This window comes from Talpa occidentalis, unplaced genomic scaffold (genome assembly GCF_014898055.3).
Source record: "Talpa occidentalis isolate TD23 unplaced genomic scaffold, MPIMG_talOcc4v2.1 talOcc4.14, whole genome shotgun sequence".
NCBI lineage: Eukaryota > Metazoa > Chordata > Mammalia > Eulipotyphla > Talpidae > Talpa > Talpa occidentalis.
The window spans coordinates 82,122,987-82,150,209 of record NW_023601433.1 but is presented as its reverse complement, the minus strand read 5'-3'; the positions used below and the strand labels follow the sequence as shown (position 1 = coordinate 82,150,209).

General features: G+C 39.8%; 1 protein-coding gene across 2 annotated transcripts in view; it reads right to left on the bottom strand.

Moving 5' to 3' along the window:
• Positions 1 to 1,159: 1,159 nt before the first annotated feature.
• MED13L (mediator complex subunit 13L) overlaps positions 1,160 to 27,223 on the bottom strand; it is a 256,146-nt gene continuing 230,082 nt past the window's right edge. For both annotated transcript variants that reach the window (XM_037511108.2, XM_037511107.2), the window contains exons 18-31: positions 24,399 to 24,578; positions 23,576 to 23,799; positions 21,654 to 21,846; positions 20,528 to 20,954; positions 19,765 to 19,984; positions 18,198 to 18,386; positions 15,955 to 16,178; positions 15,624 to 15,766; positions 12,423 to 12,581; positions 11,028 to 11,204; positions 9,572 to 9,726; positions 7,076 to 7,237; positions 5,024 to 5,136; positions 1,160 to 3,998 (exon numbers count right to left, since the gene is read on the bottom strand). In XM_037511108.2, the coding sequence (XP_037367005.1) occupies positions 3,866 to 3,998; positions 5,024 to 5,136; positions 7,076 to 7,237; positions 9,572 to 9,726; positions 11,028 to 11,204; positions 12,423 to 12,581; positions 15,624 to 15,766; positions 15,955 to 16,178; positions 18,198 to 18,386; positions 19,765 to 19,984; positions 20,528 to 20,954; positions 21,654 to 21,846; positions 23,576 to 23,799; positions 24,399 to 24,578 (2,699 nt within the window). In that variant the 3' untranslated portion in view covers positions 1,160 to 3,865. The remainder of the gene's footprint in view (positions 3,999 to 5,023; positions 5,137 to 7,075; positions 7,238 to 9,571; positions 9,727 to 11,027; positions 11,205 to 12,422; positions 12,582 to 15,623; positions 15,767 to 15,954; positions 16,179 to 18,197; positions 18,387 to 19,764; positions 19,985 to 20,527; positions 20,955 to 21,653; positions 21,847 to 23,575; positions 23,800 to 24,398; positions 24,579 to 27,223) is intronic.

Sequence of the window (27,223 nt, the reverse complement as noted above, 5' to 3'; positions counted from 1 at the left end):
AAAATACCCCCTTGTTCTAATTAAGGGGACATAGGAATCGCCCGATTTAATTAATCAAGCTTTTTGCAAAAAGCAATACGAACAGGGCTCTGACATATGCATACAGTAGGTCATCAAAGTCTAGTTACTGGAAAACTGTAACTTGAAGCAAAATGACATACAGATAATGGAAGCAGGTCCTTGGATGTCATTTCGCTTAAGGTCAGCTGGCTTTTTCCCTTATCATCACAAAATGTTATCCTGAGGACCCGCTGCAAAAGGCAGTGGTGACTGGATGATAGAGACCAACATCTTTTAACTGAAAATGTGACCTCACTTTTCTCAACCTCTCAACAGCACAACTAGAACAACATGGGCATAACTAAGCGTTTCTCATGGAATTGTCCTCTTCCCTCATTCTCAGGTGAAGTAACTGAGGCAGAACAGTCTCAACGGCTTTGTTTCTAGATTCTAACAATGTGAGACTCACAAAAATGTGTATTTCTAAACAGATGGAGGATGATTAAAAAGCAAGGTCTTTCCTGCAGGTTCTGCCAAGTCCTGGGGTTTTCCATTCTACTGTGAGGTGCAGCCCCCTTGAACATGTGGTTCTTCCTTCCGAGAGGCCCGAGGGTGCGAGAACAAGGCAGTGGGGCCAGCCATGAATACCTTGTTTGTGTGTGTGCTGCAGGCTGCGGTCAGCAGCATGTGAATCAGGAAACCAGCAGAGATGCATCTGTTCTGCCCAAGGAACATCAGAAGAAACTGGCTGAGAGTATGACGAGAAAGGACCTGAACAACTGACTTGTAGTGTGTCCTAGGGCTGACCACAATGTTAGAGTTGGGAGACACGGTTAGATCTGATCTATTCAAAAACAGATTTATTGAAAATTCAACCCCAGGGCTCCTAATTGTGTGTGTGTGTGTGTGTGTGTGTGTGTGTGTGTGTGTTTAGGTGCAAAACTTTGATCTAGGGATGGGCTTGTGCCTGGGAGTACAAGAACACCATTTGTTGGCTGGGGTAATCAAGGGCAATACAATCCTATTTCATTTGAATCTGAAGGCCGAGCCTGCTTCTGGTCAAGGATGGTTCAACCCACGATACACACACATCTACTTCTTGAGCCGTAGATCACTTTATTGCAAAAGTAGGATGGGAAAGGAAAAAAGCCACGCAAGGTTTCAGTAATTCAATAATTTATTCCTCTAAAAAAGTGTGTAAAAGTATATAGCTCTCATTCACAAGGTATATATGAATGACATTTAAAATGGAGGCCTTTTAGTATTGTTTCTTCTTATCAAAGTCTTTTAGTGTACTGTACCAGCGCTATACTGTAGTCTTTAAATGAACTTCACATATTCTTGTAGTCTTTCAAATTGTTTGCTATATATAAAAGAAGCTCACTGCAAAATGCTTGAAGGAAAAAGGAAACAAAAGAAATTCAGAACTTCCCAGAAATGTACAGCTTTTACATTTAAAAAAGGTTCTGAAATATACATACAAGCATGCTGGACAATCCCGCCCTCTCCCCTCCCCACTGCCCCTTTTTATTTCAAACATGGTAAGAGTTCTGATTTCTGCAGAATTTCCAAAATTAAAAATAAAAAAAAAAAAATAACTTCTCACTCTGTAGCAAATCCAGGGCTTGTACATTTCAGATTAATTCAGTAAAAAACTCACAAGTAAAATAATGCATATTTAAAGGGAAATATTATACAGACTTTTTTCACACAGAAGTACATAATAAGATTTTTTAAAATCTATTGCCATTCATTTATTTTTGCACAAAAACGTATAAATATGTCACCAGCTTTTCTTAACTTAAAAAACTTAAATAAAAGACACCAGATGAAAACTACCCTTTGCTGCCTTTTTTTTTTTTTTTAATTTTTGTAGGGGTTTTTTGTTTTTTGTGGTTTTTTTCTTTTTTTGCTTAGAATTGGGTCTCTAGGGAAGAAAAGCCCCTGCATTAAAAACAGCCCATTTAAAAAAAAATTCAAAGTTCTGATGAATTCTGGGAAAAAAAAGCAACCCCAAAGTGGTAAAAGATTACAAATATCTACTTTACAATTTGTCTTCTCACCAAGATAATTTTATACAAGTTTACAATCTTCATCATCTTATGCTCTTCAAAAGGCCTTGAGAATTTTTTCCTTTCTGATTAAGAAAAAATAGCACTGCAATATTTTTAAAGTCAATTTTACACTGTACACATTAGATACAAATGGTTGATATATCAGATTTGTTTAACCTATACATTTCGAAAGTCAACCCCCCACCCCTTCAACTGGTGGTACAGAGAACAAAATTATCCATTTACAAGTTATTTCTCTGTTTTCACATTCCCACCACACAACTTTTTTTAATATAATGTTTTAAACGTTAGATTATTTCAAGAAAAATACTTTTACAAAATCATACCAGTTATTACATTTTTCTTTTTTTTTCTTTTTTTTTTCTTTTTTTTTGTTAATAACCAGGATATGGAAGTCTCTTGGAAGAACTTTTAAAATTTGCATGATTCTCTCCACAGACTAGAGCTCACCAGCCTGCCCAGAGCGCCTCCCAGGAGGCGAGCCTGCCCGGCGCCAACCCCCCAGCACAGGAGGGTTAGCAACCGGGTCTTAGAGACAACCCTCGAGGCCTGGAATGAGGAGTCTTAAAATACTTCAGTTAGCCATTAATGCTTTAAAAAGGCATATTTTAAAAAAGTCCCACCACAAAGGCTCAACTTCAAGTACTAATTTAATGGTTAAGTTGTAATATTTCTTTGAAATAATATTCCTATGGTTCCAGAAAAAATTCACCATATTTATAACTGGTTTTATGATCAAACACTTTCGATTGTGATATGTACATGAGTCGCTTTTGATCTGAGAGGAGAGACCTGGCTTTCGATAAGAATTCACTAGAAAATATATTTCCATTGTGACTATATAAAACTGATGAAGGAACTTGCCTCCATGGCTCTGGGTTGAGCGTGACTGCCTCCTGGATATAAAAATGTGATCCTTCACGCGACGCTGGCCACTTTTAATAAGGAACATGGCAGAATGTCCACCCAGTTTGTTCTGAACAAAACCTGCTGCTGGGTGGTTTTGAAGATAGTACATTTTAGGCATGATCTCCCCAGTCTGCTTTTACTCTTTTTCCGGCTTCTAGGACAGAGGTATGTAGTCAAAGAATCCTATGGTGGATCTGAGTTGGGTTTTAGCTACTGTACCTGGTCCTCGCGAATTAAAAAATGAAAAGAAAGTCACACAAACTATATGACAAAACAATTTAAAATAAATAAACAAAACAAAGATGTCTCCAGACCTTTTATCTACACACAGGTATGAAGTCAACCAAAGCACTCATGCCAACCTAGATGGGGGCACTAGGGAGACGGAAACCCCACTGTGAAATCATGTACTTGAGCTGGTTCTTATTTTTAAAAAGTCTCAGATTATGGAGTTCGGGTAACCCACAGGCCATACACCAACAGCTAGAGGATTTCATCCAAAGGGCTAAAGTGCCCTGATTTTTAAACAGAGACTGAAAACAGACTCTTGTGCAAAAGGATACCATCTCTTCTGTTTCCCTCTTAAAAACCAACGACAACAAAACGTCCTGTGGACCAGTGGTTTGGGGTTGCACACACCTTAACCCTGGCTGAAAGTCACTGCTTATGGAAGTTTCCAGGTCCATGAGAGAAGTGTCAATGAGTCACTCTGGTAATGAACACTGCAGAAATGACATGTGCCTGCTGAGAAATCGTCACAGTGCAGGACTGTGGAGAGTGGTCTCGAGAAGAGGATGTGGGGTATCTGCAGAGTGTAGCAGTTCCTTGGGTTGAGGTTGCGGAAAGAAGGAATGAGCCAGAGAGAACAAGTGCTTTTCCAATTAAAGTATATTCATGATGGCATTGTACAACTGCGTGAGCACCACAAAGTGGACGGGAAGGCAGGAGGTTCGGTCCTGGGTGGCCGGGTTGCACGTGAGCCAGGACAGGGCGTTGTACTGCTCCAACACGAACCTGCCGGAGAGAACGCACAGGTGAGGCACCAGCGACACAGAGGAGGCTGCGCTAAGCCAGCAGGAAGGTGGCCTGGGGTGACTCCTTAAGTGGCCGCAGGCTCCTTCCTGTAGTTCTCATCTCACACCCCCTTCTTTCGAGACCAGTAGTGCAGCCACCAACACAGCCTCCACCACATGGAGAAGCCCCCATGCTGTTAAGTGGAAAACTGACACTGGATTTCAAAGGCACAGTTTTAAAAAGTCTATCAAATAGCTCAAGTATTTTCACACTGGTTATTGTTAAAATATTAATTTTGATCATGTTGAGTCAAACACAATGTAATGCTGAAATTAACTTCACTGACTTCTTTTTACTATTTAACGTGGCTGCTAGAGCATTTTTAGTTGGCTACGTGGTCCACATCTCTGTTACAGGCAGCTGCTCTGGGGCTCTCTAAGCCAAATCCCGTGGATCAGGTTCTTGCTTAACTGTATCTTCCAAATCATTTAAGAATCAGAACATTAGGAAAAGCTTGTATGTTTTCTCAAGGTACATGAAGAATGTTTATGGCCTGCTGAAGTGCAAGAGAATTCGTATACACTGTGGGAGGTATTTCCCAACTGTGGAATTTATGTTCCAGTTAATTTTATTTATATAATCTGTGTTGGGGAGGGTAAAAAAAATTTTCAAAGCCAAGCGCTTTAAGTTCCAGGCTGTCTTCTAATATCCCCTCCCCCGCCCCCCCGCCTCCCCCACCCTGGGCCAATCCTGATCTATTTTCATCTCCATGAAACGCCTCCACTAAAAGGAGGCCCCGTCAGTCACACTTGCCTGTGACTGTCTAATTCAGCAGAGTGTGCTGCGCTGTCTGTCCTGTGCACATTCAGGACTGCAGTCTCACTGGTTAACCAGACAATCCTGCTCTGCACAAAAAGAGCATCTTTTCTATGAATATAACATTTTAATTAAAATATCCTGGAAACACCAGGGTAAAGGAATTGACTTTCAAACTGTACTGTCATATCACCTAAGTTAGAATCTACCTTAAAACATCAGATGTGGTTTTGGAGTCAAGAGGATGTGGAACCCGCTGAGAATTCCTGGCAGGGAGGAGTTCGTCCGTCTGTGCTACAGAAATGTGGTGATGCAATGAAGCCTGGTGAAAGAACAAAGATGGAGTCACCTTCCCAGGCCCATACTGCCAGAAGCAAATGCCCTCTGCAGCCCTGAGAAGCCAGGGTTTCTATTACGTCTATGAATTTTGAGTTGGTCAATAACCCCAATATGATCCCAAATAACTCCACCTCCTAGAATTGAAAAAAAAAAGGTTAGTTTTGAAAATGCAAACATTGCACAAATGATTAAATAATGTTCCTCTTAAGATCTGAATCTGAAGAAGGCTCACAGTATGGATAGGGCTGATGGTATTCTTGTGGGGTTCTTCTATCCAGACTTCTTATCAATTGATAGTTCAATTAGGTTTAGATTCTTTTTGGTTGAGGGGGATTAGGGGGCAGGGTCACATGAGAATAACTGGTTCTGTGTCCTTATTGCATCCCGTCAAAAGGCACCTAATGCCTACTGTCCCACGTGAGGTAACATAATTGACCAGCAGACCCAATAGGTATATGTGCCATCATATAGTGTCCCATCATTTTTCACCTAATGGTTTTAGTATGTTATTAAATAACCAAGAAATCTAATATGTGAAGGTGAGACAATATATATGCTTGATTCTTTATTTTGCAATTTTCAGATTCATGAGTTGCTGCTTCAAAAAGTAACTGATAAATGCCTTGTTTTTTAGCACAAATATGAACCCATATTTATTTCAATCTATTGCTACCACTGTCCTTTGATAACCCATGGGAAACCATCCAGGCTGATTCCTGGTCCTTTGATAGAACTCTGTTTTTTCTGAATGACAGACAGCATTTAGGAACTACAACACTTAGTGTCCATGACAGTGTTTATTGCTTCTGAGCTGTCATTTCTCCTAAGGCTTTTGCAGCAGACAGAACTAAAAGAAGAATGTACTTTTTTAGACAGGCAAAAATAAATTTAGGTTTATACTGATAATTCTGACTCAAAATAAAGATTACGTGGATTTTTATGTAACTTCTTTTACTTCATAACCTGTTGAAGTCATTTGGAAAAGAAAATTGCTTCAATTATTTTTGGTTTTAACCATTCAGGGTCTGTGTGTGTGCTTGCGTGCATGCGTGTGTCTTACAGATTACTCCACGTGAATCTATTCACCAAGTGGCTATATAGAAACACTCCTCATTGTGTATAGCGAGTGGCGCTCTGCCGTATGAACGTGTTCTAGTTCACTCAACCAGTGCCTTACTGGTGAACATTTAGGTTGTTTCTTAATCTTTTACATTTGTCACTTATTGTTTTTGCTGAAGTTCCTTTGAATAGATTTCTAGAGGTGGGACTGCTGTACAAAAAGGAAATCTGTAGGGCTTGATTGCATGGCTTTCCCACTGGCACCTGGGCCTTCTCCCCACACCCCTGCCAAAAGAGCATGATGTCAAACCTTTCACTTCATTTGCCAATCTATGGGTAAGAAATGGATTTCATTCTAGGTTCTTTCACCTAGACTGGAAGTGTGAGATCTTTGTTTTAAATGTGTCATTTGGATTGAAAGTTTCCAGGAAACACAGAGGAAGAAGCAAGTGTAAGTGTAAAACTTTGCAGCTAGCCCTTACCCTATTCTAGTGAAGAGCACTGTAGCAGGGGGGGAGAGGACATTAGCTGTCACCACCTCCACCAGGCTTACTCCATCGATGGCAACGCCATCTGCACGTGGAGAAAGACCATCACATAGAGTAGCGCGCCCACCTTAGATGTAAACCCATTGGGCTCCACAAAGTCTCCTCCTTGCATTAAATGATTCATTTCATTATGACATGGCTTGGGGTTCTGCTCCTAAATTCTACTTTCCATCTGCAACTGTAATTCAAATACCCTCTGACTATAAGTATGTGTGAGAGAAACAGGTAACACGATATTACAGTGACTAAGATAGAACTTTCCAATCAAAATTGAACTTAAGCAAAAGATACCCATCCCCCAAACTTCAAACCAACCTTTAGGAAGAGGGGGCACTGGTTCTGAGCCTGGGGACATGATGACCAAAACCACTGGGGGAGATTCTCAGCTTTGGCAGTTGATACAAAATACCCAAGGGCCAGAGGCTGCTGCTTCAGCTCCTCAGGTGCTTCTCTGGAAAGAAGACGCTCTCCTTGGCTCTGAAAAACAAAGTCCCAAAAGCATGATTAGCACTAATCAACAAATAAAGGATTAAAAAATCAACTTCTTAGCAATTCACCCTGCACTCTGTATTGACTAATCTCTTTCTGGCAGCATCTTATTAAAAAACGGCAGTTAACCAAGAAAGGTCAACAGGAGAGCACTTCTTAGCTGCACGCACAGATCTCTGACAAATACTATGGCTTAGGCAGAAGGTACTAGCAAAACTAACATCAGTTAAGTGAATACAGATATATTTGCACTTGTTTCTTTTCTGTAAAATGTATAATCTCTTCCGGGGCTTACTGGGTAACAGACTAAAATGGCAAGAGTGGAGTCTTTGAAGGCACCACCACACTCGCGTGCTCCTTCACCAGCAACTCACCAAAAATACAAGGGCACACTTGAGCGCCTACTGCCAAGCACTGAGCAGGAGAGTCCCTCACCAGCACCGACACTGACGTCCAGCAGCGCGAGCTCTGTTTGTGAAGAGGCCTCGTTTTCATGTGCAGTGACCCCCTTAAATAAGGATGCCTGTAAGAGTCTTACTATGTGTTTCTGAAACTGACATCTTCCTCATCTTTAGCTAATTCAGGAGTTGAAAATGTATATAAAAAGTATCCATTTATTTGCAAAAACTTTTTGTTCTAAAGAAAAAATAATCCTCAATTATTACGTCAAGTTGCATTAATTCTTAAGTTGGCTAAAAAACAAAAATTTAGTACAATGTTGAGCAAAATCTTTTTCCTGTTGTAATGTTTTAATTGGATATCAAAGGGTGTTTAATGATTCAGAAAGAGGAAATACTGACAGCCTCTCAGGGGTCACCTGGTTGCAGGTGCTCAGGATTGAAAAAGGCCACCTGGCTAGCTTCAGAACAGTGCTGTAAACTGGGACATTCAATTAAAGACTTTAGCGCCTGAGGTTCCAACAAAGGGGAAAACAGCATACTTCTGTTTCTTACAAAACTAACGTTGCACTTCAATTACCAACTCTTTGTTAATGAATAAACTGAATTACAATTACTGGCACTGGAAGTAGTTGCTACTACTTCCACTTCACAGGTAACGAAGATCACTACGGCTGAGGATAACTATGGGTAGCTAAGGCTGAGGAAGGTAAAATATAAGTTTGTCTAAGGTCACAAAGTTAGTAAGCTCTAATTCAGAGCTGTAGTTACCACATTTTAGGGCGTGCATTCTGAGTTGTTATGCTAAGTGCTTCAAGAATTCACATTAATCCTATATTAAAACTATTCAAAATGTAAAATTTGTGTTCTTGACTCCTAGCATGACAATCTCCATTGAACTAGTAAGCTGTCATTAGCTGGCAAGTGAACACGGAGGTAAAAACAACATTTAAAAGCACTTCCTTCAGTAGGGAGCTGTGGGGAGAGTGACATGAGGCAGTCTGCGGAGCTGTCCTGCCTTGGTCTCAGCTGTTCTGTGACTAAGTTTAGACCTTCTTTCCCTTGGTGGGTCTTCAGTGAACTCTGGGCTGACAACTTAAGTCCCAGGTGACAGAAACCCAAGACCGGGAAGTGCAGCTCTGTGCCTGAGTGTGAGCAGGGTACTTACACTCATGCAGTTTATGGTAGTAAGACATACTTATCTTTGCGTGCCTTACCCCCCACATCTCATGACATTTTAAATAAAAAGGACAATGCAGTGGTAAGTCATGAATCAGCTAGCTTTTGAAAAAGGTTAACACACACTATGGCAGAATGTTTAACTCTTCAATCTCGTGTTAATCTACCTCCCACGTCCGTGAGATATTTAAGAGGAAACTAATTGTAAACTCTGATTTTTCCCCTAATACTCTGGCATTAAGCCTGGACATTGCTCCAAAATCGGACTCCAGGGGGCTCTCCCCATTCCTATAGGCGGCTGCAGAAAAGACCAGGACCACAGAAGTAAAGGCATCATGACGTAAAGCAAAAACAGTCAGGCTCCTTTCAGAATAATTAACCATCAACAACATGTTCTTCGATTAACACAGCTTTACTGCATGTTAAACGACTGTTGAACTAGCCTATGAAAAATCATATTTTGGCCAAAAATAAAAAATAACTGGGAAGCAGCAGAGAACCAAAATTAATTTTGGCTAAGGACGCGATCATTGTACAAAACTGTTGTAGTTGTAATCAGATGTTATTCTGATAAAATGTATTTATCAAGAATAATAATACATTTCTTTGGAATTCTTGTCTTTGAGTCACTTTCCCACTTTTTATTCATATGCACCAGGAACCAAGACCAGCAAGAAGGTGTACGTGGTAGAAACGATCACACTGAGTCTCAGAGGATTGAGTTCCTGTTGCACACGGTCCTTACCCGACTGTGCTGGAAGTGAGAGCCCACGCCAATTCCAGGAGAGCATGGGGAGGGGACTGGGGAGGAGTTGGGAGAGGAATGGAGGTTCCCAGTCATCAATATGCCAATATCATTGTCCATATCATCTGGGAATGGAAGGTCAACAAACATGTCATCTAGAAGGGAGAGGGAAAAAGCACAGAGTCAGAAAAATAATCTATATCCCAAACTTACCCAATATCCTTTTTTGTTGGCCCGTGACTGTTACAGACACATGTTGTTAACAGCTCAGTAAGATTTAATGTGTGCCTACTGAGTTCAAAGTGCTGCAAATTATTCTTTCATTTTGTATTCTCTCCAGTGATCTCCTAAAATGAGGTATTAACAAAATGGAGAAATAAAGAACATAAAACTCCACTCTGAACAGCCTCCAAAGGCATGTGAAAAGATGGCAAACAGTCAAAGAAGTAATTTAATTATTAAGCAAAGTTAAAAGTGACACCACACAAGAAAACAGGTTCTATCTATGCATCTAATTAGCATCTAAAATACTGGAGGTTGAATTAATGCATGTTAATAGGTGTGAACTTGCCCTGAAACTAGAGGCCCTCGCCCAAAAACAGATCAAAGTATAATGTTTCATGAAGAAATCTTCTGCCACAGAATAAAACTAAGGTACACTCACAGCAAAAAATTTGGCAAGTATAAAAGGGGAAAACCATCACCCATAACCCATCTACCATCACCATTTTTGTTATGGTCGTTTCTTTTTCTCCTATTTGTTATTCCACTGTGATCATACCATATATATTACACATACGCACACACACTCATATTCACACACAATACTATACAGAGATACATACAGTATGTTGACCTTTTACCCCTCCCTTTCAACAGGGGTAAATTCTGGTAGTTAAAAATTCTTCAAAAAGAAAAAAAAATAATATATGCGTACTGCTGCCTAACACTGAGCATTTTACAGTTTATAAAGTAAGTCATTTCTTAAAATTCACCTTAACACATAATCAAACCCCAAAAATCCATTAAGAATAATCAAATCAGGAGCTGTAAATAAGAAGTTGCTTTATAGCAAATTGGATTCTCAGTGGTTAGCTACAGACAGGTATTGTCCTCATGTTGCCTAGTAGTTAGCCTTCACACATTTCAAATCAGATCAATAAGTATTTATTGAAAGAGTGACAACCATGTGAAGGACATGACTGAGCAGTTATTTTTTTTGTTTTAATGAAAAACAGGAGAAAGTTAATTATCCAAGAGAGTAAAGTATTTACTGGGTCTTGGTAATTATGCACACAAATTACATCTTCTAAACCAAAAGTTTCTCAAACCTTCAATCCCTTCTTCATTACATTGTTCATTACACCACAGGGAAACCTGAGCAGCCTGATGCCACTCTCCAGCTGCACGACTTGTTGAAGAAGCTGATCGCTATCACACAGGGTCTCCCACTCACCATTGTTGGGGCTAAACCCATCTTCATTGGGGTAGTTGGCTGGAGCCACCTGGATTGTTGATGATGTCGGGAACACCAAGATGTGTGTACAAGAAGCATCTTGCGGGGTGTTAAGCTGAGATGACTGCATGTTCAGTGCAGTACTTCGGCCAAAAACAGAGCCCATTGTGACAGCATCTTAAGAAAGCAAACAAACAAAAGCCTTGTATCAAATTCCTTTGTGCAGAGTGAGTAACTCCAGGAAACAAGTTTTATGAGGACCTGAGCTGGGGTGATAGGAACCTGACATAAATGCCATTCGTGATGGAGACACATTTAAATTTGAGCCCAAGTGCTTCAATGCTCTTCGAAGAAACTGACTCCAAGCATATAGCTCATATAGCTATGATAACCCAAGCCTCATTTCACACTGGGAAGGTAAAGATAAAATTGGACTGAGTCCACCAAGTAAGTTTTAATTGTCTATATAGGAAATATTTTTTAAAATAAACCTCCCACTTGCTTTGCTCCTATGCTTGGAACTAGTATTTATTGAGCGCTTGCTGCATGCCACATTGCATGCTGAACTCTATTCGTGTTGCCCCATTCAACCATCACAACCATTTCAAGATAGGAACTTTTATTCCCATTTCATGATGATGACAGATGGACAAAGAAGTTATGTCATTTCCACAGGTGGCCCAGCAACAACTAACCTAAAGTTCAGGGGGCAGGCCAATACAGGACATCAGTCTCTCACTGGACTGATGACAAGTGACCTCCTTCTCATATCACGACGTTACCGACTTTTACAGGGAGTGAGTGGACAAAGGAATATCTGGATAGCACAGAGTTAAAAAGTGTAAAATTGCTTAGTTACAGTATTATAAAACAGCTTAGTTGTCAATGTTTTTAAAATACTGTGGTCATGACATTTTGGCTATCCACAGACTGGCATATGCCAGTCGGGCACTATGCTAAATGCTGTACCCGCCCCCAGCTTCACCGTTCATCCTCAAATATCCGAGAGACTCTAAATCCCCTCTTGGGGATACTTAGAGATTCTGTCTTCGGAAAGACATTCAAATATGCATCATTCTTGTCTTGACCTTAGCTGTTTTTGGAGGGTGCTCTTTATGCTCTAACATCAAGTTGAGTTCAGGCAACAGTAGCTTGCCAAGAGCTCTCATCACATCTGGAACTTACATTGTCTCCCATGTGATGGTCAACAACGATAATGCGATCACAAACTGCTCCCTTTGGGGAAGACCAAACGATTTCCATTTTTGAACCCTAAGCACAATCTTCTCTTATATAGTATCAAAGATATTTCACATGTGCCCTCCTGTATACTTAAGTTTGAACGGACTGAACTGATATGAACCTAATTAATGAAACTGTCAAGTAGAGATTTACCTGGCATCACTACAAAGGACCCTTGGGGCTCCATGGCAACCAGGCAGGCACTAAGGATAGAAGGAGAGTCTGCGGCAGAGATTCCACACATCCGGCACACGTCCTTGAGCCGTTTGCTGATTGTCTGTAGTGAACATTCTCCAAGGAGGATACTCCAATCTAAAATCAAACAGCACAGTCAAACACATTCTTTAGAAATTCACACTGATATGAGGTTTGAGCATTTTACTACTTTTGTCTTGTAATTGAATTTCCTTGATTGGCCACTGAAGGGAATGTGGCTTTACACAAGTTCTCCTCCTTGTGACAAAGAGAGTGTTACTTGACCTCTGTTACACTTCACGAGCAGAAAAACACAGAGGCCTACTATCCTGCAGACTGCAGGCATGTCTGAGGTGGCCTGTGGGAATCTAGCACACACCCAGGTACGTCGAGACATGCGACAGCTTGTGGGTGATGATGCGCCAGCGGGAGCTGTGCTGTCTTCCTCCTCCTTCGCTGTCTCCTCCTCCAGGTCTGAGACTTTCAGTGCCCTCAGAAGCATTTTTCTCTAGTTCAGTGCACATTTAGGGGGCAAACCTGTTTGTTTTACAGCTGCAGGTGGGTTATTTCTGTGAAAGGGAAGCAGCGGCAGAAACAAAAGGGGTCCTTTCTTAGCGAGCCCCAAAGAATTGATAAACAATGGGTGTGAGTAAAGAGCTCCAAATGATGCCACATTAATTGCTCAGACTAAAAAGTTGGCACTAATTTCTTTCTAATGGCTGTTTACTGCCTCCAAACAAAAGCACTACGTCTACTCAGAGACCTGCTGAGGTCACGTGACTCTGGGAACTGGAAGGCACTTGGCCCCCTCCTGGCCTCCCTGACACCCGAGGCAGCATGCCATGTTCCCGCACAGCATCCTGCGGTCACAGGACATCCCCTGATGAAATGCCACCTACTCCACACATTTCTTTCAAACATGTTCTCCCCTGGGAGAGCAGGTGAAAGGAAAAATTGCTTCATACTCCACACAAACCTCAATCTGAAGCGACTAAAGTAAAAGTGGCCAGGAACATGAAGACCCTTTAGAATTATTTCTAAAAGCCATAGAAAAAGAGGTGTGACCTCTGAGTTTAAAAACAGATAAAAAGGAAAGAGTAATATGAGATTTTATCACAAACAATCTGGTGATAAGGAAGAAAAATTCACAAAGTTGACTCTAAGATCTATGGACTCACAGTTGATACTGAACCACAGAAACGCAATGTGGTGCAAACCTCAGATCCCCAAAGGGAGGGACCATACATTAGTAAACAGATCTGCACACCAGGCCCTTCTCGGTATTTTTATTCCTCTAAAGTCCATTTTCTTTACATCTTTAATGGTGTCCTCTAGTCATACATTCCTCTCCTCTAAGAGGTAAGAAGAGTGTGCCCCTTTCAGAAATTGTACAAGAGAAGGCACTGGCCTAATTTTCCAAAACACCAAGTGATTAGGCTACATTTTTATTCCCCTTTGTTATTTCTATTACATTCACCTCTTCCCAAAGGTTAAGAACAGCTCAAAGTCTCTAAGAAGTAAGTGTCACTAAAAGGCACTCTGACAGAATAAAATGATGAATCCCTTAATGTATTAGACTCTGGGCTACTAATACAAGATTCATTGAAGTGATATACTTTAAAAATGAAAAGAGTAATATTTTCTACCCATCTACAGTATACCTTATTACTAAAAGTTTCTCTGTATAATAGATTCTGAAGAAAGCACTTATTTAATACATGCCATATAGTATTTGTATAAATAGTCATTAAACCCTAAATGCTAACTCAATCAGGTGCTTGCTACAATATAAGTTATATCTGTTTCAGGAATTGTATTTCAGGGGTTCCAAAAATACCTGGTAAGAATTTCATATAGAGGAATAATATATATACTGTACTACAGAGGTCAGCCAACTGGTCAGCAAGCCAAAGCCTGCATGCCACCTGTTTTTGTAACTGAAATGTTATTCGAACAGTCACATCCATTTTCCTAAGTATTGTCTAAGGCTACCTTGACATTACAATGGCAGAGGTGAATAGTTGTAACAGTGACCATCTGGCCTGCAAAGTTGAAAATATTTACTATCTGGCTGTTCCAAAGAGAGTTTGCTGACTTTGCATGAATATACTTAGAATGCACAAAAACCAACAAGCTAATCTGTGACATTCGCCTTGAGTTTACACAGAACTTAGGGGAAAAACTCCCATGTATATGCATATACTGAACTTTTTATAAATGTCATTAACTAATAAGGCTTAAAAAAAGATCTAGGGACCTCCCTGGTGGTGTAGGGGTTAAAGTTTCAGCCCTATCAAGCTATTACCACCCAATGTTGCATGGAGCTGACCCACATGGCGCAGCAGACCTCTCCTATTTTGCCTGCTGCTCCCCTCAGCAGTGTATTTCAGTAGATCCACGTGTTCTGCTCCCCACTCTGTCTCTAATAAATCCTCTCACCCCCAGCACTTCTGGCCTACACCCCAGTTCTTATATGCATAAATAAATAAATATTTTTTAAAAAAAGGTCTTGGCATGTCCCCAGTGCTCCTGTATAACTATCCAGGAATTACAGCAGAACAGTAAATGAGTAGGACTCCATGTCAAAGAAGGCAGTTGTAGGTGGTCAGCTGTGTTACTGTTACAGTTACAGGGTTCTGTGACTATTATATTTATGATATAATATTTATATGTATGTACATATATAATTTATGACAAGGCAGATATTAGGCAATTTAACCTTTAAAAAATATGTTGTCAGTTTCCAAACTGAGTACTAGACAGGATCAATGTGGAATTTGCAGGATTATCTTGCTATTGTGCCACTAAAACAGAACAAAGAAATAAAAAACTCATCACCATCAGCCACCCTAAATAAAAAGAAACAAACGAAGGAAAAAATGAATCTGAAGGATGATCTCATTCAAATAATTAGAAATCCTAATTTACTGAGTACCACTTTTTTATTAATAAAACATTATTTTTCTGCTTTCTATAATAGGGTCTGATTAAGAACTTGGGGAAATAGTTTTGTTGTTAATGAAAAGTTTAAAAACCACTGGTTTATGCTATATGTGAAAGAACCAGAAAACATCTTTTTCTTGCTACCAACACTGTAGTCTTTCCATTAGCATAGCACCTCCCCCACCCCCTGTACACACCACTCCGGGAATGGCTCACCCTTAAGCTCCCCGTGGCCAAGACGCCCAAGGCGTCCAATCACAACTCTCCAGGGCAGAGATGTCATTTGGACAATACCTATGCACCATTCCCATAACTTCTGTAGTCCAATTTTGCGTGCAGATACTTTACTCCTCCGTGATCTAGACAAAGAAATTGGAGGAAAGAATTCCCAAATGAATCAAAGCGATCACTTTGTAAGACAAAACCAAGAAAATGCCTAAGAATCCACCCACCCACAGCCACTGCAGTTAGACAGGAAAATTAGACTTGTATATGAGGACAGTCATGACATCAGTTTACATAGACCATAAACACCAAGGCTCCTCACCTGTTTGGTAAAGCAATATTTACAATACAAGTCTCTAATAATTCCCCATGGAGGTCAGTACAGGAAGCCAAAAGCCAGCGCTGGTCATGAGATAGACAGTAGCCCACAAAGAGTACATTGTATTTCTGACTTGCTTCACCAAAGGTCTCTCCCAGCTCTGTCTGCTTATCTTTGATTGGCGCCAATATGAAAGGAGGGGAGTAAAGCTGGATTGGGCTGGGCCTCTGAAATCAAAATCAGTTAATTTATCAACAAAAAGCCACTCAACCCAATGTTTACAACAAAACCCAGAACAGCACTGAGTAAAACCAACAAAGTAATGACAGTAGGTTGCCCTTACCCACCCCCATCCAGTTCAGTATCATATATATAAACAGTAATGCTAACAGGTAACAAAAAGATTTCTTAAATGATTTAAGCTAGGGAACCTAATCAAGCCAATACTTCCTTACTAAAATGACAACAAGATACCACATACACCCACCAGAATGTCTGAAAGAAAAGACAGAAAAAACCAAGTATTGGTGAGAATTTGAAGCAACTATTAACTATTTTTATACAACGTTGGTGATACAAACCCTTTGCAAAAAAGTATTTGACAATGCATGCTAAGTATTAAATAAACTCTTTTTAAATGTGAAAATGTGCTTGAATGAGACTGCCACCATAGACAACTAGAATTCCTGGAAGCAGAAGCTTGGCTGTTTTGTTTGCCTTAGCACCTAATACAGCACCTGACACATAGTAAATATTCTTTTTCCAAACGAAAGTGCAATATTCTAGCTGCAGACTGAGGAAGAGACAGTATTTAGTACTTAACCATTCCCTCAATGCAAGAAGAAATTTATAAACCTCAGTAATTCTTCAAAACATCTGGTGCTTTTGTTTTTAGTAAAGTCAAATGATGTATTTCCTTCTTCTTGTTTCAATGCAAGTGGGAGAAAAGTGTATTTCTGGCATTTATTTTAATCTAATCCTCACTTACTCATGGTGTTCTGCCAGTATGTTATAATCTTCAAAGATCTTACATAATGCCTTAGGATCTTAAATAAGTCATTGGTCTTTACTCTCTATGAAAATGTAGAATACTACTAGCTGTCATTTTTAATTGTGATTTAAAAAAAAAAGCATAAGGAATGATTGCATTTGAACTGCAGAATGGACACAAGAGGTGAAGAACTGAAAGATTATATATATTAACAAAGGAAATAACAATTTCTGGGACAAAATAAGAAATAGAAACAATTCATTTTTTTAATTCTAGAAAAAGCTAATAAAGAAAACAGATGAACAATCGCAAGAATGAAAAATCCAAACACAACAGAATAAACTAAACTAAAACTGCCAAAGATAAACAAAGCCACAATAATGTATTATTGTATCATTTTGACCTCTAAGTTTTTACTTCAAAAAGACATAAGCATTTCATAGACTTTTACAGAAAAATTTATATTACTAACCAAGATCAGGTTTTGGTTATTTTTAGAAGTTATCTTAAGGTGAAGAGGCATTTGCTGGCTTTTATTAGTATATAATTTTTCATACAATAAAGTCATGGGAACTAATTTTTGCAGGCTTTAAAAATTCTAAACCTTGTGCTATGTATCTATCTTCAGGATAAGGTGATTAGTAAAATAAAGGAAGTGTAAAACTTTGTTTAAAATACTTTTGGATTTGGTGGCTTACAACTCCTGCAAGGTACATATCTGTGGGAAACAGATTTAAGAGGGATAGAAGCATTCGTTTATATACAGATGCACTGAGGCAAGGAGAAAGCAACTGCCTATAGGAGTATCAGAAAATGAGAGGGGGTTCCACAGAGTAAACACACAACTCTCTACCAGGAGAAAAGAGAGCTACAGGAGACTGAGGTACTAAGTTTAAGATGTAGGTAAGCTTCAAAAAAGAAAGAACAGAGTTAATTTAGAAAAGCTGAACATCTGTATGGTGACAGTGATAAGGGCATCTACTGCCTTAGGTGGTACATCAATAAGCAGCAAGAGTTTGCTTGCCCCTTTTTTCAAAAAACTTAAAAGCTCAGAAATATCTCCTCTACTTTAATGATTAAAGAAGGATCAACAAGCAACCAATTCTCTTGGCTTGTATTTCTGATATGCACAAACTCTCCTGGCTCACATCTTTGTAAAAGTATTCATTTTGTATTGCTGATATGCACAAACTCTCCTGGCTTAGATCTTTGTAAAAGTATTTATTTTGCAAATTTTTGCCCAGCTACTACCTACCTCCGGGTTCTTGAGGGTCATCTCAATGCTGGCAGCAGGCCCAAATCCTGTGAGGGATTTAATGTGAATCTGGGTAGGCAGAGGGCGCCTGCACTGGCAGTACACTGAAAATGCCATGGACTTCAAGTATTGAATGTAGAAAACTTGTTCATCCTTCATTGTCTGCAGCATGTACTGGCAAGGCACAATCTACAGACACAAATGCAAACCAAACTAGAAACTGAGATCAAACATGCTAACAAGAAAGAAAACGAAATGGCATGAATTCTTTACTTGAATTGGGGAGGAAACCAGGGAACTTTAGTTTTACAATACATCACACCATGAACACAATAATAAAATTCAGTCTTAACTCCTTCCATAAATACTAGATACATAAAATACTATGCTCCAAATGTACACCAGCAAGTTAAGAATAGGTGCCATTTTGTTGGTCAAGTTTCATTATCACTTAGAAATTACTACATTCTCATTTTAAGAGAAAATTCTCAATTTATTGTTCCTCTGGTCCCCAAATTTAAACTTGCATCTCTGCAATTACTGTCTAATCATTTGAGACACAAACTTTAATAAAATGATAGCTTCAACAACTTATTCAAGTAACTTTAATGCCAATCTTTTGAGTCTATAAGATGGTTTTAGTTTAAGTGACAGTAAAATAGAACTCAAAAACGCAAGACATCAATTTTTACCTATTAAATTATAAGATTTTTTTTAAAAATTACTAAACTGGGGCCTCCCTGGTGGCGCAAAGAGTTAAGACACAACCTATGAAGCTATCTGCAGCCACTGCAGCACAAGTTCAATCCCTGGCCGGCCAGCGAGCAACCCAAATGGCGCAGCAGACCTCTCCGGCCTCGCCCGCTGCTCCCCTCCGCAGTGTATTTCACTCAGTCTGCTTGTTCTGCTCCCCACTCTGTCTCTGGTGAATCCTCTCACCCCCCCCACACACCTCTGGCCTGTACCCCAGTTCTTGTATGCATAAATAAGTCAATCTTAAAAAAAAATTACTAAATTGCAGAGTTAGCAAGGGTGAGATGAAATGTACATGCTCATTCACAACAGAAAGAAATGTGACATGTATAATCTACTTGGTAATCTATATATCTATCTACAGATATATAGACAGATACATATCTATATCTAAGAATCACTTTAAGAAATGACTGAAATGTGAAAAAAGATTACAAATTTAAATGTTTACTATGACTTCAAAATAGTGAAAAAGTAGAAACAAATGAAATAGCTAACAGTTAATTGTGGAAAATATGCAGTCATTTAAAATGTTACCTGTGACAATGTTAAATAACAAGGAAGACTAGTGATGAATAATATTAAGTACAAAAAGACTAAAAATTATATCAAAGTCATGGTATCAACTATGTAAACAAGCAAGCATACAGTCAAAAAAGCCAGAAATATACCAAAATGGGTATGACAGCTGAGCCTAAAATGCAGTATTATGAATAGTTTTGCTTTTATGTTTTGGGGTACTTACAATTTTTTTAAAATCACAAACCTGTACTGACTTTGATAAAAACACCAAAAGTAAAAAACTTTCAGTTACCTGGAGAATGAAAGAATTTCTCATATGCTCAGGTAAATTATCCAGCATCTCTGTGTAGCAGCGCATCAAACTCAAGAGCCAAAAGTTTCCAGAAGTGGAGTCTTCCTCTGCAGTGTAAGTGAATGGGTCCACCATATAAATGACAACAGCTGGAGGATAGGCTTGGCTGTCTGCAGAATCTGGCTCCGTGGGGATTCCTATTCTCTCCCTTTCTGTAACACTGCAGGGAGAGTCACTTATGAGATGGACAGAAAAAATACAGATTACACAAAATAAATCAATTCTATAGCCCACTGATTCCCAGGGCAACAATTATAGATTAAATGAACATTAATATAGATCATATTACCAAAATGAAGGCAACCAAGCTGCAAGCACCAAGACAAGATAAATGAAAATGGCAATAATGGGATATCTTTCAAATTCCTCTTTTCCCCTGTAGTTAGAGTCTACAAAGATGTTTTATAATATTATTATGTTAGTAGTAATAACTTACCATTACTATTATAGGTATACATTATCCATATAATAACAGCTTACTAATAAGGTAGTAAGTTTAATAATAAGTTAAGCTTATGAGCTAGGTTATAAAAGCCCAAATTTCCTAACACCAAAGCTACGTATTAACAGTTGTTACTTTCTTCTGGGAAGAGAAAGAGAGCCCTTAACTCTACTGAGAGACTTGTAAGGTTCAGGGGTACAGAAGGAGAGTAGGTGAGGAGTTCAAGCTGAAGCCATGTGCCTCATTCAGTGAGTCACATACCTTTCTTGTCCATCCTGTGAGGGCTGAGAGGAGCTCTGCCCAGGCTCAGTGTCTCCAACACAGCCTATGTTGCCTTGTGTCCTATCTGCAGAACTGGCCCCAGTGCTGGGGTTCTGCCCTCCAACACTACCACTGAATCCTGAAGAAGAGGTAGTGTTTATCTGGTTTATAACGGGTGCAGAGGCAGACGACGAGACCAGTGGCACAGAGGAACCAGATGTGGAACTACTTGCAGCAGGGTTCGTAGAACTACCATTAGAGGTGGGATTAAATGCACTGCCAGCTGAGGGAGCTGCTGATCCTGAATTTGAAGCTAAAGGCCCAGCATTCCCAGGTGTAGCTTGTCCCTGTGCTGCTGCTGGTGGGGCCTGGTATTTAGGTGGTATCAATAGGCTGCTATCGAGCTGCAGAGTGGCTAAATAAGGTGCTGAAAGAGTACATGCAGAGAAGAGACATTAGTGATAGTCTGCAGTGTCTGACTGAACCAGAAATTTAGAAGGGTCACTTTTTAAACAATTATATTTTCAGGCTGCAATATGCTGATTCTGACACCCAAAATGCTATCTCCACACTTGGACACATGTTTATATATTCTGCGAACCTGAGAATGAAACAGGAATAACTTAATATACTGAAAGGACCTTTACTTGAAAAGGAAGAAAAATTAATCATTTGTAACATTTTTCCTTGTAGAATGACTCCATATGCCCTCATTGAAAACTGCAAGGCCATGATTCTATAGCCACCGTGGTTCATTGTGCTTCTATGTGCACTGGGCTTTACAAGCTTCAAAGATTCTCTCAGGGGATCTGGGTTAAAATTAAGCAGTTAATACCAAGTCATGCTGCTAAGTTTTCAAAATGTGGAGTAAATCAGATTATAAATTCCTTAGGCAACATTAAATTATTTTTAAAGCATCTATGGGCACATAAAAATTAGTATGTAACTATCTAGAATGTAAAAATTAAACCTTAAAAATAAATACAGTAATGGAACACTCACATCAACTGAGACAAAAGCAGCATAATGTTGCACCCCTAACAGCTGGGAGGAGGGGGGCATGAATGAAAAGTAAATTGCTATTTTACCTCTCAAATTCTACTTTGTCAAATCAATTCCCACTCACCTAGGTGATGTCGGCAAACTTGCGCATAAAGTTTCAGTCTAGAATGATTGTCATTCTCCTCGCTGCCCCACGGCTGGCTGAACCACTCACTCACAAGCTCATCAGTCAGCTTCTGCGCCACGGTCTTCCCCACACGCATGATCCCATCACGTAGCACTTTGCAGATGGGCTTGTGCTGCCCAAGCCTACACATCTGATCACACAAGAAAGGTCATTGCCGACCACAGGAACACTCCTTTATTCAACTCAGAGCACTAGGGGGAAGACGCTTCACCACACACATAGAAGAATCTCCCTGTTTCTCTGAGCATCACCAGGCACAACCAAGCTGACAATGTTATTGGTCTTTTAACTATCATGTACATGTCAGTTGTCACTCTCTCCAAGATCTAGAACAGGTGCCCTGAAGAAAAGAAATGTTTTTTCACCTCAGCCAATTCCTCCTGCACAAGAGACAGCGGAGCACCACCTGATTACTGGTAATCAACTAAGGAATTAACCGGACCTCTGCCTACTAAGGCTGACTGAGACATAGATCCACTAAAACCTCTTAAGTAATCCCTGCCCATAATGTTTTCCCATAAGATAACATTAAAATTTTATGGGCCATCTGTTCCACTGTAACAGACATTTGGAGATCACCAACAGCAGAGGTCACTGGAGCAGAGGGCATGCTGATCATTTTTTAAGAGTAAACTGTTTTGGCACAATGAATTCCTGTTGTGAGTCATAAAGACAAAACATTGGTGCTTAAAGACAGAGAATTAATAAAACTGCAAAAAGTAAGCTACTTCACCTGCTCACCAGCAGGACAGGCCATGTTATTAAGCCTTACTACTGCTAATGTACTGCAGGCTTACTGAGCCCTGACAGAATTCTCCAGTGTACACTCTTCTGTAGCAGGCATACATTACTGCCAAGTGAGCAATCCTAGAACAGTCATTAAGATCTGAGGAGATCTGGCGATCCCTTTATGTTCTGTAATTTAGTTGAAGGCTTATTTGAGAGAATGGCTGGGCTTTAAAATCGCTTAGATAAGTCTTCTATGTTAGGGTAATTATGAATTAATATTAAACATCCTTGGGCCAGGCACTATGTAGAAATTACTGTATCCAAAAGTTTCCTTCAGTGATTTAACTGATGCTGTTACCTCATACACTAGCATCTCCTTACTTTGTAACAACACCTAAGTTTACTTATATTCTGTTATAGAATGTTTTTGAAATTCAACTTGGCATTTTATTTAAGTAATACTTTTGTAACACTCACAATATGCCCATTACAGTTTTAAGTGCTTTACAGATATTAATTTCATTTAGTCTTGCCAAATACAAAGATCTTAGCAATACAAAACTGCCAAGTATTTAGTGTATATGTACTTTGGGGAAAGATATGCGACACTCTTCAAAGACAGACACGACTAGTATTTCAAAAGTAACAGGGGTTTTTATGCTAAATTTATAAAGTGATCTACCTGGTTTTTACATCATTATAGTTATTACATTATTAATCTGTATCAATTTTAGTATCAAGGTGAATATCATGTTAAATAAGAATAAGAAGATATGATTCATTACACTTCCGACTCATAATTTTTTAAGCTAAAAAATCTTCTATACTGTTTTCTTTTCATAAAGTTCATCTTCTGAACTGTCACTTTCCCCTGGAAAACAACATTTTTAAACTAAAACACATAAATGGGCAGAAAACAGCTGATGGGGTCTGAAGGTGTGTGGTATGACTGGTAGAGGAAAATCTTCCAATGCAAGACCAAAATGGGAAAGGAATTGAACTTCCAGAAAGATTTGCCCATTTAGTTCTTTTCTTCATTGTCTATTTGCAAATCTTCCCTGAGATCTACTTTAAGGATATTTAGGATTTAGCCATAACTAGAAACAGTCAGTCTTCTGTATCTTTCTTACCTCATAAACAGCACTCAAGTCCCTGAAGAAAGTTTTGGCTCCTTCGAGCAAGGCCTCATTTTCTGGACACACCACAATATAGGCAACATCACGGTGGCCCCCATATGGGTCCAACAACAGCCTCTCCCAAAACGGCAAGGAGAACGGCGAGATGGTGAGCAAGTCCTTGTCATAGCCCACCAGGAGCGTGGGGATGGGCAATGGCTCAGGAGACTCTTCCGAACCTGAAACAACATTGTGGTTTAGGAAAAGGCTTGCAAGTATGCTTCCCACCATCTGGAAAATTTAGAAGTTCCTGGTACATTAGTTTTAAGTCCTTCATCAGAAATTTTATTGTTGGCGGACATCACTCTTTCTCGAAGGTATTCTTCAAGTCCTCTCTTTAAACAGCCCCTGATGAAGAACCTTGTTTAAATGAGTCAGGATGTTCTCATAAAGGTTCAGTTAGATCAGAGGGCAGATCACACAGTAAGCCAAAGTCAGTTTTCCAAGCAAACTATTTTTCTAAGATAAGCACTATGATCCTAAATATAAACAAGTTGAAAGAACTTGTTCAGAAGTCCTTCCAGAAAAAAATGCAATGAGGATCAGGAAGATGAAGAGAATTTAGTAAATACTCTGCACAGGAATTATTTTCCTCATTGACCTTGACTATGCCAAGGGTGTTCAGAAAACTTACTCCAAAAGTGACTATAGAAAGAGAAGAGATTATAAAAACTTAGCGGTATGATGGAAAAGATTCCACTTTGTTAGTGAAGCAAGGACTTCTGTCCATTTTCATGACAAAAAAGTTAGAAGGAATGTAAAGGGGGAAAGAGTCTACCGTAGGTTCCCCGTCCTGCCATTTTGTGGAACTGCTGCCAGGTGAGTGGCCCCTGCACATGCTGGATATTCTCCCAGGTCCTGCCCGTGCGCTTCTTTTGGATGGCGTCTTGGAGAAAGGGCTGCAGGGACAACAGCATGCGGACCACATCCTGGGAGGAGAGCATGCTGATGTCTAGCACTGGAAGAGAAATGAAATGAAAAGGAACAGAAATCATAAAGGTGGACGGGCACGCTCCCCTTGCCTGTGTTGTTCTGGACCTCAGCTATAGTCCATGACAAAGACATCATTGGCTACAGATTCTATTCTTGGTAGATTTAAGCTATTTGACTTAGGAATCAAGAGGAAAGATCTTCTACATTTGGAGAAAACAATTTATAATTTATCACTGGAAATAATAAAGGAGGAAACAGATTGCTCTGCCTGAAAGAACTGAACTGGAAAGACAGATGGGTCTGACTTTTTAAAATCATATAAACCTGTTTTCAAGGTTTCTCTTTTCACAAGAGAGCTGCAAAAGTTTCCTTATTATTACTTTTATTTACAAATATCAATGTTTTATTATATGATGAGTAGGGGTAAATAAGAACATAAGTAGAAGCTTTTAGAAACACTTCAATGTAACATATTTTCACAAAATACAAAATGAATGCAGAAGGAGAAAGACAATGCAGCCAGAGGCACATGGAAACACGGCAGAAGCAGTGACGGGATTGAAAGCCATTCACACACAAAAGAAGGGGGGTGAGCACAGTTTTGGAACAGGTGATCTGCCTGCCAGCAGGATGGGTTCCTAACCCAGAATTTGAAAACCTCTAAAACAATGCAAACTGTGCATGTACATATGCATGAACCTGTGTTCTTTTCCCTGGGCAGATGGTTCATAATTCTCATCAAATTCTCAAAAAGACCTGAAGAAAGAGCTAATTAAAAGTTTGAGGTCATCAGCTATGAAGCCACACAGCTGGCGCAGAAGACCTTTCCTTAGTCTTACTTTTCAAGTTGAATTAGGAACAGGGCATGGATAGAAATCTAAGATTTATCTACCAAACAAACCTCAAAGGGTGCATCAGGGGTATTAAGACATTTGAGACATCTCCCTAAATCTAGCACAGGCTGCAAACTGATGGCCCCCAAGAGCATTTCTTTAAACTTCAGAATGAATTTCTCCAGAGATATCATATACTAAACTAGCTTCTCTTGAAAAATGGCGAGAAACCTGGCGACTTTGGGCTGAAATCCATATTCCTGCCTAACCACCACTTGCTGGAGCTGGGGTGTGCCTGAACCCTTCAGACAGTTCTCCACCTTCCCTGCCCTGAGACCTGCCCGAGACTGAGGCAGTGCTAATCGCCCTGATCTTTAAGCCTGTGGGGTTATTTTTCTCTCATAGTAAAGAAGTGAAGCACTCCTTGCACCCACAGCTCTATTAAAAGTAGGGAAATGAAAGACTAAGAGAACCAAAGATTTGAGAAAAAATTAAAGCAGTATTTTTATTTTCTTTCTTCCTTTTTTTTTTTTTTTTTTTGGTGAATGCTATCACTGTGGATACAAAATAGAAAGTGAATGGATACAATATAGGGCCTTGCTTTTTGCAAATATGGCTCCCCACAGCCTTCATTTACATTATCTTTCTGGTACTTTTAAGCATCTCAATTCGAAACTCACATGGCCCCTGCAATGCACTGTGCTCCTCTTGCACCCCAAAGGGACACTGCCTATCGCCCTATAAAGACTGCTGCTCGGTCTGAAGGCCACTAACTAATAAAAGGAACCACCAAGATAATCATCCACATTTCTTTAGTGGGAAAAAACTACTTTAATTGATAAAGTCATCCAACAGACATTAATTAAAGGCTTGTTAAAAAAGTTTAATTAAAGGCTTGTTAAATAAGTTTAAGGGGGCCTCCCCTGGTGGCGCAGCGGTTGAGCGCTGGGCTGCGAGGCTGCCGGCGAGGGTCCCACAAAAATAAATAAATAAATAAATAAACAAATAAATGAATGAATGAATGAATGAATAAGTTTAAGGTCCCGCTTAAATCCAAGCAGTTATAAAGATGAATACAACTCTTGAATTCTTAAGAGTCTCCACCCCCAAAAGGCGGCTTGCTCGGCCTGCTCAGAAAACATCCACGTTCTCTACTCTATTAATATCTGTTTCACTGCTCTAGATTTTGAACTGGACTTAAGAAGCTTACGAAACCTTTCCCCCTATGTGGAGAGATGTCAGAAACGGGGTCCGTGTTTCATTCATGTTACCCCTCCAGTCTGCCCTGGGTTCTCACTACCCCGTGGAAGCAATTCTCAAAAGACACATTTAATCCTTACCAGCTGCATTTTAATGCTTGTTATCACTTCCCCTTTCTTGAAACACGAAACACAGGACCAGCAGAGCTTTCTCCCAGGCCCTCTTCTCACTCTACACTTCCCTCCTCCTCAATGGGTATCTGTGCCGCTGCCTGAGTTACCGCCTAGAGACCTAGTCCCTTTCATTACCCGAGCTCCAGGCTCGTGTAACCCCGGTGACTACTTGATGTATTTACGTGGGTCTCTCAAAAGGGATTTCTGTAACTTGGCAAACTCAATTTATAGACTTCCTCTCCAGATGTGATCTTCCTGTGGTATACCTATCTTTGAAGGACACCACTATGCGCCCAGCGTACAAGTCACAAACCTGAGTTCTGTCCTTAACTACTCCAAGCCCCCAAATTCATCCCATTACCAAGCTCTGCAGTAACACTCCCTAAAACAACTCTTGAATGTTTCTACTTTCCCACCTTCTTTGTTAGGAGGTTAAGCCAAGGTATTGCTTCTTGTTTGGTCGG